This window comes from Capra hircus, chromosome 9, assembly GCF_001704415.2.
Source record: "Capra hircus breed San Clemente chromosome 9, ASM170441v1, whole genome shotgun sequence".
NCBI classification, from domain to species: domain Eukaryota; kingdom Metazoa; phylum Chordata; class Mammalia; order Artiodactyla; family Bovidae; genus Capra; species Capra hircus.
In genome coordinates, this window is record NC_030816.1 from 10,750,722 (window position 1) to 10,764,098 (window position 13,377).

General features: G+C 39.2%; 1 protein-coding gene across 7 annotated transcripts in view; it reads right to left on the reverse strand.

Moving 5' to 3' along the window:
* SNAP91 (synaptosome associated protein 91) overlaps positions 1–13,377 on the reverse strand; it is a 170,285-nt gene continuing 156,908 nt past the window's right edge. For all 7 annotated transcript variants that reach the window (XM_018052935.1, XM_018052934.1, XM_018052936.1 and 4 more), the window contains 4 exons: positions 8,778–8,861; positions 7,663–7,767; positions 3,363–3,465; positions 1–1,405 (listed from right to left, as the gene is read on the reverse strand). In XM_018052935.1, coding sequence (XP_017908424.1) covers positions 3,373–3,465; positions 7,663–7,767; positions 8,778–8,861 — 282 coding nt within the window. In that variant the 3' untranslated portion in view covers positions 1–1,405; positions 3,363–3,372. The remainder of the gene's footprint in view (positions 1,406–3,362; positions 3,466–7,662; positions 7,768–8,777; positions 8,862–13,377) is intronic.

Sequence of the window (13,377 nt, forward strand, 5' to 3'; positions counted from 1 at the left end):
TTTTCTTTGTTCGAGGTGTTTATTGCATCTCAGAGGGCGTACATGCACTGGATTTTTGAACTGAAATACAAAGAAAAGCCAGTTGAAATTGGTTTTAGGTAATTTTCCCCATTACAGTGTATGTTATCCCCACAGTAAATTCAGATACAACCACTTTTAAATGGTACCATACATCTATTGAGTAATTTGAAAAAAAGGCAAACACCTTTCCAACCCAATATGCTTTAACAAAGAGCGGCCAAGCCACTAGCAACACTGATCAACAGTGACCTCATGTATGCATCAACATCTTAAAGCCAAGCCATCAGCACAGACGATATGACGACAACTTAAAAATTAAAGAATACAGTATGTACAGTAAAGAATACAATTCTCTGATTTCGTTTAAATTCTAATCACAATGGTACAACAAAACCTACTTGGAGCTCAGTTGAGGGATGGAAGAACACTAGTCTACAGAACACACAAAGAAATACTAAATTAACAGATGTACGTAAACCCCACAAGAAAATAAAAAGATTTGCAGTAAACTTTAAATTACAGCTACACCTTGCGGTGCCTTCATAATCACTTGAATAGCACACTTCTAATTGCATTTTCACAGACAAGATGGAAACAGACCCTTTACTTTCAGTGCACTGAATCAAGAATGAACAAGTAGGTCAATTTAGATGCAAAACCTGTCAAACATAATTAAAGTAGATAATTTAATACAGCAGTGATTAAATATGGAATTCTTCCCATATGATTTTTCATTCTTGATTAAGGTAGCTTTGCAGGGAAATATTTGTTATGGACATTAACCTTTATATTTTTTTTTAAAATAAAATTTCTTAACATATATAGCGCCACAAAAATAAACATTTCCCACCACAGCTGAAGTTCCTGTGATTGGAAAAGTGTACTCCACACCAAAAAAAGTTCTGTATATTTAAGAGTGTTTTCCTTACTATCTGATATTATCACACTATATTTGTAACGCAGATACAGAAGAAAAGAGAATTTATGGGGAGAGTTCAGGTGTGTCCAAAAGTTATATATACATTGAAACCTTCAAAAACACAGACACGTCTTTCCCAATGGCTCACCACACAACAGCTGCATCATCCGTCCATGGGCGAGGTCCAGAGAGCACTAAAGGCATCAGAAACATCCATTCATTGTTTACACCACGCAACACACAAAGAACCCACATACACTACAACTTTGAGAGTAGGGATAACAGCTAAGGTAGTACACGTTCCTAATGTTCACTTTCACAGCTGTGCTACACGTTTTGGAAGAGAAGTTATGAATAAGCATTGGGATTGGTACTGGTGGCTCCCTTTGAAACTCTGAGCATCAATTTTATTTGAAGTCTCCAAAGTCATTAGTTTTTTTTCCTATTCAGTCACAAAAATTGCAGCTGTAAAGATAAAAAAGCACTTGAATTAGAAAACAGTATTATAATAGTTCTCAAACATTTTACCTTCCTTGCAATTTTACTTCGCTGTTTTACACAGCAGGTCTTCATATTACCAAAGTCACATTTAAACACTTTTCACAATTCTTTAAGACAAGCTTAAAGTTTCATTCAGGAAAATTAAAAAAAATTTTTTTTTTCAATGTATAGCTTCATTTTAAGTAAGCAAATTCTACTGGCAAAACTTGGAAATTGGATACTTAGAAAGTATCCAATTTCCAATTTCTAAGTATACTTAGAAAAAATCTTAGCAAGACATTCAGTATCAATTAAAAACAGTTAATCTTAAGGGCAGTGAAAAAAAAGGGGGAGGGCAAGGACTCCGTTTCCTGGGGTTCTTTTCAGTTAAGGTTTTCAAGGAGCCACTAAGTACTTGTACAAGTGACAGAACACAGAGAGGGGAGACATCCCCAGTGATGCAAAGCCTTCATTTACACACCCTTTCCCCTCACTGCTATCCTCCCGTGCTGTGTCATCTCTGCCAGGAACCCCTTCCTGGGGTCTTCAGGCTTAGGCATGGGGGTAACTCTCCTTTGTAACACCGTCTGCGTCTGTCCCTCTTTTGACTGAATCTGAGAGCAGAGGGTGTCTCAAGCACTTCTGTTTCGGGCACTTCTCAGAATTCCAGCACACGTGGACTGCAACATTTCTGAATAACAAGTGCTGCTTCCTGCTGCACTCTTGGCCATTTCTGAAACTTCAGCTGCTATAAGTGCTTGATGTCTTATTTACGCACCTACATGATGCCCACCTCAGCCCAATCCAACCCAAAGTGGAACAGAAAAGTTGGGCTCAAGGAGAATTACTTGGCTGAGATGTCAAGGCCTTAAAATGATCAATTACTAATGTCGTATGAAGAAAAAAAATCACAAGGCAGAAATCCACAAAATTCATCGTAGGCATCAGAGGAAGTTTAAATATATATATATATAGTAGATGTATGATAAAAAGAACACCAGACAGGGGTTCAAAAACTTCAACACTCATACTTCTCTTCCAGTGTGACCCTGGGCAAATCACTTAATGCCAAGGGACAGTTTCTTTAGCTGTGAAATGGAAGCCAAAGTATCTGGCTAGCTTATCCTGCAGGGTTTGCTCTCCACCAGAGGTGATCAAAGAGTTAATTACTGGGGAGAATGAAAAATACTGTGTAAGTGAAAAGCATCATTACTAGTGTTCACCCACATTCAGCAAGTATTGGGTTGGCCAAAAAAGTTCGCTCTGGTTTTTCTGTAACATAAAAAATTTGAATGAATTTTTTGGCCAACTTAATATTTGTTGAGAAGCTATCCACTGTGTCAGGTTCTGGGGTTAACAGCAAATCGTCTTCATTAGTTTGCTTCTATAAGTCCACTATTAGCCATAATGTAATTTCACAAATTACATTAGAAATTTAAAACTAGAATGTTAGAAATGAAAATTTTGCCTGAATGCAGAGATACAAAGGGTAATAAATCTAAGCTTTACTTGATGAGGCCAAATAAGAATAAGCAAAATAAAATTACAATTGTCACCAAATATATTCTTAGACAGTTTCTAAATGAAGTATTTTAAATGTTACCTTTCTATAAATTCTAGTCATTATAGAATGCAGTAGTAATTTTCTAATTTATGAAGTAGCTTGGGCAAACTTTTGCTTTATTAGCATAATCTGTGTGTTTTCCAGGGTAAGGACAATTTGGAGGTTTCTCTCCCTCTTAGTTTTGCAAATTAAGTAAGATTACAAAATCACTGACCAAGATAGCTTTCAATACGGATTTCAAAAGCATACACATTCAAACAATTATTATTATATATATGTATTAAAGACACAGAAGTACAAATATTATACCTAATAAAACAGCTAAGCATAGCACAGGTCACTATTACAAGCCCACAGGAAAAGCTCAATATTAGATACCTTAAATTGTTTACAAGAAATCCTTGATGTTAAGATCCGCTAATGGGTCCTTTGCTGGAGGTTTCTTGGGACTCTGAGAGGCAGGTGTAGGGCTTGGAGAAAGCTAACGAGGAAAAGCCAGCCCAAGACAGTGGAAACAGAAAGCAAACAGAGATAGATAAGCATTAGGCCAAGCACATATCACAGAAAACAAACATGCAGAAGGTTAGATGGCTAAAGTTTACAAAATCTACTTTGTTCTACTTAGTCACAGGGTTGTTTTGGATTTTGGATTTAAAAAACACACTTCAAAGGATATTGGCTTTCTTGAAATTATTTGACATCAAATTTAGCCAAAGTAAAATTTGAGGACTCTTGTAGAACAATATGGGTATTAGTTAGGGAAGATGTGAAAAACTAGTCACATTAAAGCTATTATAAATACATAGTGAAAAAACCAACTTCTCTATTCAAAGCATTGTGACTTTGAGTTATTAGTACCTCTAAACTAATAAAGGAATGTAAATGACTTTTCTCAGAGAGAGAGTTCAAAGGAAAAATGGAAAGAAAACAGCTTGCAGAAAGTCACTTAAGAAATTATTTTAAAATATTAGCTAAATAGACTAGAACTTCATATAAAGTATTTTAAGTGAACACCTGTCAAATCTGGGGGTACTGTTTGTTTTCGGATGAGCAAATAGTCTAGCTGTGAATGTCACTGAATTCCAACCTTGCCTATCCAGCTTGTAGAGAAGATTAATTATTAGATGCTACAGAGAAGAATCATACTAAACCTGAAGCAAAAGCAACCAAAATTTACTTACCTTGTTTCTGTTTAATGAATACCTAAATTATTTCATTGTGTGACAAACATAAGTTTTGGGAACAGGCTTTTGCAGGAATGTTAGGGTTCAAGGCCTTGAAAAATGTCATGGAGTCTACACAGAACAATAACTAACATGTATCCTTTTAGCTAATTAATCTTCTATGCTTGTAACAAGATGGAAACTCAGGAACCTGGGACTGAAGGGCAGGGATGTATGTTTTCTTTTTTGGTTCTGTAAACAAAGCTCCAGAAATAAGGAGTTTTAGATTTGTTCCTTTGTCCAGAAACTATTGATTAACTGCAGTAAGTATCAGTCAAATTTCAGTTTTTAAAATTGAGATCCTAGCTCATGGAAAGGCCAGGAAAAAATAAATATAAAGGGTCAAAGTTGTTTGGAAGATAAGAAACTCAAGGACTGGTCCATAATTAATAATTAGGTGATATGACATTGTGACTCCAACCAACTGACCTACAGTGCAAGAGTCCACATACCAGTAATGAAAAATTTCTGTCTTCCAAAGCTACTAACTCATGTTTGCTTTCTTATCTAGTATCTAATCAGCTATGATTCTTCTCTGATGTAGGAAATACAGCTTAAAGATTGTATAAATATGGCATACCATTTCCCAAATTACCATAAATTCAATTAAATGATTAAAACACTGTTTTCATTGTACATCTATTTTTCATTTTCATCCTTTGAATTAAGTAAACAAATTGATGCTATGCAACACTGGTATCAAGCAGGAAAACTACCTTATACAATAAAACTATATTATTTCTAAAGCATTCAGCACACCAAATACAATAAGACTTTAAAAAATCTCAGTAACATCCTTTCAATTTCTGTTTTCCAAAAAGGTGGCAGATAGTCATGGATATATTTAACCATCAAGGAAATATTCATAAGTGAGATTCTTTCTTGGAATTTAAATATATCTAGATTGACTGTAATCCCAACTATGAAACCCAAAACTTCCCACCATATCCACTTCCCACCCACCACCCTCCCCCACACTCTCCCACCCCAAACAACTTGAGGCAGCTTCATTATCTCAGAGCAGAAGAGAAAATTCCTCAGGAAGCCAGTGCTTTGGTGATGGCCTCAAAGGCTGGAGGCTCTTACATTTCAAATTCATCTTTTTGGGCACACACCATCACTCTCCTGGTCATTATGGCTTTTGAAGGTTAAAGTAAAGAAACTGAAGCCAATTTTGGGAACAGGTAGAGAAAGAATTTAGAGATGATTCAAGGAAGAAAAGGGGCTTAAAGTACATTCAGAAGGTTCACAATAGGATTCCTATTGTGAGGCTGAGACAATAGAAACACACGTGATAAATTTAAAAATAAACAACAGAAGTGAAACTGTTTACTGATACCCTTAAAATATATTAGAGCCATGTGTTTTGAGTGCTCAGCATGGTGCCAGTAGTTATAATGTTCTTCCTCCATCCTAAATCAGTTTCTCATGGTGAAAACTTCTTTGGTTCTACATATACCTTCACTTGGGCCAGGCATTTATGAGAGGAATAAACAAAGGGTGACTTATCAGTACGCATATCATTATTAGCAGCAAAACAGCTCAACAAAGTGCATATATTTTAGGATCTTTGCAAATAAAGGTAGCACACCGTATAGTGAGAAACCTGGCCTCATCAAAAGAGACGTTTGCCCTTTGTCCTGGACCCTGGCCGGTAACTTCTAAACCTTTGGAATTTACCTAGTACCGGGAATGTCTTTGTTATTCAGAGTGGGTTTGTGGCACCACACCTGATAATTTATGCTAACTAGGTAACTCAGGGTTGGGGGCTGGCCAGGCCAGAAAATCAACCATGTGATTAAACAGTTCAGTCTTTGGGCCCACAGGATATGAACTTGACCTTCAGGGAGGGATGGCGGCTGGAGAGGGAGTTCAGCCACGTGAGACATGATTCAGTTAGTCATCCCTATAGAATGAGAGCTTAATGAAAACTCTGCGTCCTGAAGCTCAGGGAAGCTTCTTGGGTTAGCAGCACTGCATGCGTATCCTCACACAGTGATCGGGTATTGCCGGCTGGGTAATGCATCCCTGAGGACAAAGAAGCTTCACGTGGGATCCTCCCAGGCTTTGCCCAGTGCATCTCTTCTTTCGGCTGGATCTGTTTGTATCTCTTCACTATAATAAAACTGTCATTGTAAAGTCAGTGCTTCCCTGAGCTCTATGAGTCCTTCTAGAAAACTGCCTAGTCTGAGGGTGGTCCTGGGAACCCTTAAATCTGCAGGCAGCTGGTCTGAAGTGAGGGTGACCTTTGGGACCTGAAGGGCCTGATGAGGGCCGTCTTGTGGGAATTGGTCCCTCAGGCTGTGCTGTTGTTGTTGCTGTTCAGCCACTCAGTCGGGTCTGACTCTTTGTGACCCCATGGGCTGCAGCACACTAGACTTCCCTGTCCTTCACCATCTCCTGGGGTTTGCTCAGACTCATGTCCATTGAGTCAGTGATGCCATCCAACCATCTCATGCTGTTGCCCGCTTCTCCTCCTGCCCTCAATCTTTCCCAGCAACAGGGTCTTTTCCAATGAGTTAGCTCTTTGCATCAGGTGACCAAGATACTGGAGCTTCAGCTTCAGCCCTTCCAATGAACATTCAGGGTTTATTTCCTTTAGGATGGACAGGTTTGATCTCTTTGCTGTTCAAGGGACTCTGAAGAGTCCTCCAGCACCACAGATAGAAAACATTAGATCTTCAGCACTCAGCCTTCTTTATGGTTCAGCTCTCACATCCGTTCATGACTACTGGAAGAACCATAGCTTTGACTAGACAGACCTTTGTCAGTAAAGTGATGTCTCTGGTTTTTAATATGATGTCTAGGTTGGTCTAGCTTTTCTTCCAAGGGATTTTCCAGGCAAGAGTACTGGAATGGGGTTCCATTGCCTTCTCCGTCCAAGGAGCAAGTGTCTATTAATTTCATGGTTGCAGTCACCATCTGCAGTGAATTTGGAGCCCAAGGAAATACACTGTTTCCATTCCCTCCCCTCCCTACCCCCCCATACATTTGCCATGAAGTGATGGGACTGGATGCCAAGATCTAGGCTTTACAGTTTGGCAGACTCACTGCAGTTAGTGTCACTAGTCTTGGGCAAACTTAGCAGCAAGGAGTATGGTGTCCCTAACCTTAATTTTGACTAACTCTAGGAAAATGTAGTAAGACAATGGATTAGAGCTACTCATTTTTTTTCCTGGAATAAATGCCTAGATATTTTAAACACCTGGTAGTTCTCAGGAAACATTCCAAATTAAGGAAAGGCATGGAGGGACCTCAGGATAGTTAGTTTCTTCTACCATTTTCCTTTAAATGTCACCATGTCACCACTGTTCATCTGTCTTCCTTGTTCCCTTTACTTCTTCCCAAGCACCAAACATGAAGATGGCATCAGCTAAGATTTTCAAATTGTTGGTCACATGATAGTTTACACTTATAAATTAACGTTATTCTTTTGTGGACCTTTAAAAACTGACCTGAGTGCCAGGTACAGCTGCAACTCCAAAGGGTGGCCTCATCATGGGCTGTGCAAACATGACAGGCTGCTGAGGCATCATGGGCATGCCTGTCCCTGCTGGAGGCTGAAAAAAGCAGAAGTGTTCACAGTCTGAGTGGAGTCCACTCTGGCAATGCCCTGACGTTTATGTCTCTCATATGTTAAAGAAAATTTCTGAGGAATCCAAGTTTGTGAAAAAGTATCACTTGTAATTTTTTACAAAGATGCTTACTTAAATATATTTTTATTTATGTTTTTGGCTATGCTGTGTGGCACGTGGGGAATCTTAGTTCCCCAACCAGGGACTGAACCTGTGCACCCATGGAAGCATGGATTCTTAACCACTGGACCGCCAGGGTGCACACTCAACTGTGTCTGACTCTTTGCAACTCCTCCTCTATCCATGGGATTTCTGAGGCAAGAATACTGGAGTGGGTTGCCATTTCTTCCTCCAGGGGATCTTCCCAACCCAGGGATTGAACTCGTCTCTCCTGCATAGGCAGGCAGATTCTTTGCCACTGAGCCCACCTTGGAAACTCCAGACCATCAGATAAGTTCCTACAATTTGTACTTTAGAATGATGGGTGTTGTGAGGCTGGCAGATGGCAGGGAACCACTGAGGTGCCTGAGAAGCCTGGCTGGCCAGACAGCATCCTTACCCCAATCAGGATTTGCTGTTGTTTATCTATCTTCTGTATGTATAGTTCTTAAACAGGTAAAGACTTGTTTTTTTTATGGGGAATAGTCCTAAAATTTGCTAGTGATAAAGTGGTAAGTGAAAAGTCAGTATACTGATGAAAAGTTGATTTTGATGATTGAGCTAAGAGCCAGGTCACTGGTTTGGTAAACAGTACCCCAAAAATGACATTATCAGTGCACTACAAAATTTATTTTGATGGTGGAAAATTATTTTAAGTGTCTTATAACTGACTTGATCATGTCCTGTGTAGACTACTTAATGTCTAAAGCAGATGACTTAATTTTTAAATTTTACTCTTCTGCATTATGGGAAGAATTATATTCTATAGTTAATCTGGGATTTGGCAAAGTCCTTAGAAGTATTAATTACAATTTTTAAAACAGGTCATCACTCACCATTCCAAACCCTGCTCCAGGTTGTCCGACAGATGGAGCCCCGGCAACAGGAGGAACTGAACTTGTTGGAGGTACAGCTCCTTGCTATCAAAAAAACCACAAAACACATACAGACACATACATACATACACACACACACACACACAAACAACAAACAAAAAGAACCAATATAATATGGCTTTAAAAGGACAGAATATAACTTTTAAATGCATGCTCTTAAGTATGTGTAAAGATATAAAGAAATCTCAGATTTCAGTTTTCAATTTTAAAAATAGGCACTAGCACCACGCCAGTGATACAAAGGTTACTAACATGATGTTCGCCACTGTGGAGCTACTGGGGCTCAGATTATGCTCTCTACCTACTTATACCACCTTCAATGTAAAGAAGTCAAATTTTTCTAAACTTTTTTGTGTCTAATCATTATATTCTCCAATAGGCATTGAATTAGAAATTTGAGGAATGCTTTTATTTACATGTTTAAAGCTTGGTTTCCATTTCCCCTCACTTAAAAAAATTAATTTATTTTTTAATTGAAGGATAATTGCTTTATAGAATATTGTTGCTTTCTGCCAAATACCAACATGAATTAGCTATAGGTATACATATGTCCCCTTCCTCTTGAACCTCCCCTCATCTCCCTCCCCATCCCACCCCCCTAGGTTGTTACAGAGCCCCTATTTGAGTTCCCTGAGTCATACAGCAAATTCCCATTGGCTATCTATTTTACATATGGTAATATAAGTTTCCATGTTACTCTCTCCATACATCTCATCCTCTCCTTCCTCCCCCTGTGTCCATAAGTCTGTTTTTTATGTTTGTTTCTCCACTGCTGCCCTGCAAATAAATTTATTGGTACCATCTTTCTAGATTCCATATATATGCATTAGTATACATGGGAAATAGATAGGGAAACAGTGGAAACAGTGTCAGACTTTATTTTTTGTGGCTCCAAAATCACTGCAGATGGTGACTGCAGCCATGAAATTAAAAGATGCTTACTCCTTGGAAGAAAAGTTATGACCAACCTACATAGCATATTCAAAAGCAGAGACATTACTTTGCCGACTAAGGTCTGTCTAGTCAAGGCTATGGTTTTTCCAGTGGTCATGTATGGATGTGAGAGTTGGACTGTGAAGAAGGCTGAGTGCCGCAGAATTGATGCTTTTGAACTGTGGTGTTGGAGAAGACTCTTGAGAGTCCCTTGGACTGCAAGGAGATCCAACCAGTCCATTCTGAAGGAGATCAGCCCTGGGATTTCTTTGGAAGGAATGATGCTAAAGCTGAAACTCCAGTACTTTGGCCACCTCATGCGAAGAGTTGACTCATTGGAAAAGACTCTGATGCTGGGAGGGATTGGGGGCAGGAGGAGAAGGGGATGACAGAGGATGAGATGGCTGGATGGCATCACGGACTTGATGGACAAGAGTCTGAGTGAACTCCGGGAGTTGGTGATGAACAGGGAGCCCTGGCGTGCTGCGATTCATGGGGTCGCAAAGAGTCGAACACGACTGAGCGACTGAAATGAACTGAAACAATATTTACAGTCCATGGGGTCACATAGAGTCAGACACAACGGAGCAACTAAACAACCACCAACCAACCATACAATGGTTCCCTGGTGGCTCAGCAGTAAAGAATCCACCTGCCAATGCAAGAGACACAGGTTCAATCCCTGGATTGGGAAGATCCCCTGGAGAAGGAAATGGCACCCTACTCCAGTATCCTTGCCTGGGAAATCCCGTGGACAGAGGAGGCAGGCGGGCTACAGTCCATGGGGTCGCATAGAGTCAGAAACGACTGAGCGACTAAACCACCACCAACCAACCATACAATATTTATATTTCTCTTTCTGACTTCACTCTGTATAACAGGCTCTAGGTTCATCCATCTCATTAGAATGGACTCAAATGCATTATATCATATGGCCGAGTAATATCCCATTGCATAATGCACCACAGCTTCTTTATCCACTCATCTGTCCATTGACATCTGGGCTGCTTCCATGTTCTAGCTATTTTAAGTAGAGATGCTACCAACATTAGAGTGCATGGATCTTTTTCTGTTTTGATTTTCTCAGGATATATGCCTAGGAGTGGGATTGCTGGGTCATATGGTGGTTTTATTCCCAGTTTTTTATATTATTCTTTTCTGTGTTATATTTGCTTCTCTCTGACTTCTGACTGTTGTACGTTTGTACAAAGACCAAAATTAATTAGAAGTTTTAGGAAGCATTTCCCTGGTGGCTCAGATGGTAAAGCATCTGCTTGCAATGCAGGACACCTGGGTTCGATTCCTGGGTCAGGAAGATCCCCTGGAGAAGGAAATGGCAATCCACTCCAGCACTCTTGCCTGGAAAATCCCATGGACGGACGAGCCTGATAGGCTATAGTTCATGGGGTTGCAAAGAGTCGGACACGACTGAGCGACTTCACTTTCAGGAAGCATTTAGAAGACTACACATAATACTGCTCACATATCCCATTTCAGGCTCAGGTTTGAGAGTTTTCAGTCATATACTAACACCCCTAATGCTTCCCTTAGGCATAAAATTAACCCTACTGCAATCCCTTGAAATTTACACTGTCCTCCAGTTCAGATGTAGCCTTGAAAATAACACCACACATTCCCAGGAATAGTATCACAAGGAGCAGAAAATATTTTAATTATTTGCTTTATCTTGTCTCTTGTCTAGGTGGCTTCCTAGAAACACTGGCTCAAAAGCCTTATTGTTATCTTGCCCAAATGGGAACCCATCTAGTGCTAAAGCTGTTATCTGAGGACATTTGTGGAAAATACTTAAAGGCAAATTTTTCAGTTGTTGCTGTATCAGGTAATGGTATCAGTCACGGCAAATAGCAGCCTAAACAAAAAGCTCGGAGGAAAGGCTGGAGAATGAGATGCTTTGAGGATTAAGGGTTTGAAAAATCCAGACATCCTCCTGGGAAATTAGATAGCCACGCACATGCCCAGGGCTATGCACATACTCCGGAAAGACTTGAGATGCCTCTGGGCTGACTTGGAGGCTTTAAGCAAGCGGTAGTAATTCCTAAGGCAGAGTTACAACCTGCCTGGTTGAGTCTCAAATCATGCCTAACACACACACAGAGCCCCTCTGCAAATACCAAGAGATATTTTTGGTTCCAGGAGTTTAAGTAGTATCTGTCTAATTCTCAGCTGACCAAGTAGCTAAAGGACAAAACAAGCAAGCAAATAACTCCCTCTACCAAAGTAGCAAAACAACAATAACAAAAAAAGTAGCAACAACAAACCTTGGGGAAGGGTAGAACATGATTTTCAGTGCTGCCATATTATAATATTCAATGTATTCAGGTTCCAATAAAAAAATTATGAGATATGAAAAGAAACAAGAACATATAGCTCATATGCAAGAGAAAGATCTCAACTCAATAATCTAAACTTCTACCATAAGAAACTACAAAAAAGAAGAACTAATTCTAAAGTGAGCAGAGAAAGGAAATAAAAACAATTAGAGCAGAGAAAAATTAAAAAAAGAATGAGAAAACAAAAGAGGAAAGAAAAGATCTTTGAAAAGATCAATAAAATGAATAAACTTTCAAGTAGACAAGAAAAAAAGAGAAACCTAAATGACCAAAATCAGGAAAGGAAGTGGAGATATTACTACCAATCTTACAGAAATAAAAAGAATTAAAAGAATATATTATAAGAAATTATATGCTAAAACATTAGATAATCTAGATGCAACAGTCAAACTCCAAGAAAGACACAAACTACCAAACCTGACTCAACAAGAAACAAAAAAAAATCTAAATAGATGTATAGCAAGTAAAGAGACTGAGTTAGTAATCAAAAACTTTTGATCACAGAGATGCCCAGAATCAGATGGCTTCACTGGTCCATTCTATTAAAGGTCCCTTCTCAAGCTCTCAAAAAAACAAAAAGGAACATTTTCTAATCATTCTGTGATGCCGGTATTACTGTGATGCCAAATACAGACAAGGACATCATAAGAAAACTATAGCCAAATTCTTTACAAATATAAATATAAAAATTCTCAACAAAATACTAGCATACCACATCCACATTTAGCAGCATATTAAAAGAATTACAGCCCATGACCAAGTGAGATTTATTCCAGAAATGTAAGGTTGGATCAATTAATGTAATATACTATAATAATATAAGAAATAAAAGAAAAACTGATCTCAGTATATGCAGAAAAAGTGTTTCACAAAATCCACAATCCATTCATGACACAACAACACTAAATAAACTAGAAATAGAAGGGGAATTCCTACACCTGATAAAGGGCATCTACAAATAACTCACAATGAGGTCAGGGGTGGTAGCAGTGAGGAGCTACCCCCACGTCCAAGGTAAGGAGCAGCGGCTGCGCTTTGCTGGAGCAGCCGTGAAGAGATACCCCACGTCCAAGGTAAGAGAAACCCAAGTAAGATGGTAGGCACTGAGAAAGGACATCAGTGGGCAGACAGATGGAAACCACAATCACAGACAACAGGCCAATCTGATCACATGGACCACAGCCTTGTCTAACTCAATGAAACTAAGCCATGCCGTGTGGGGCCACCCAAGATGGATGGGTCACGGTGGAGAGGTC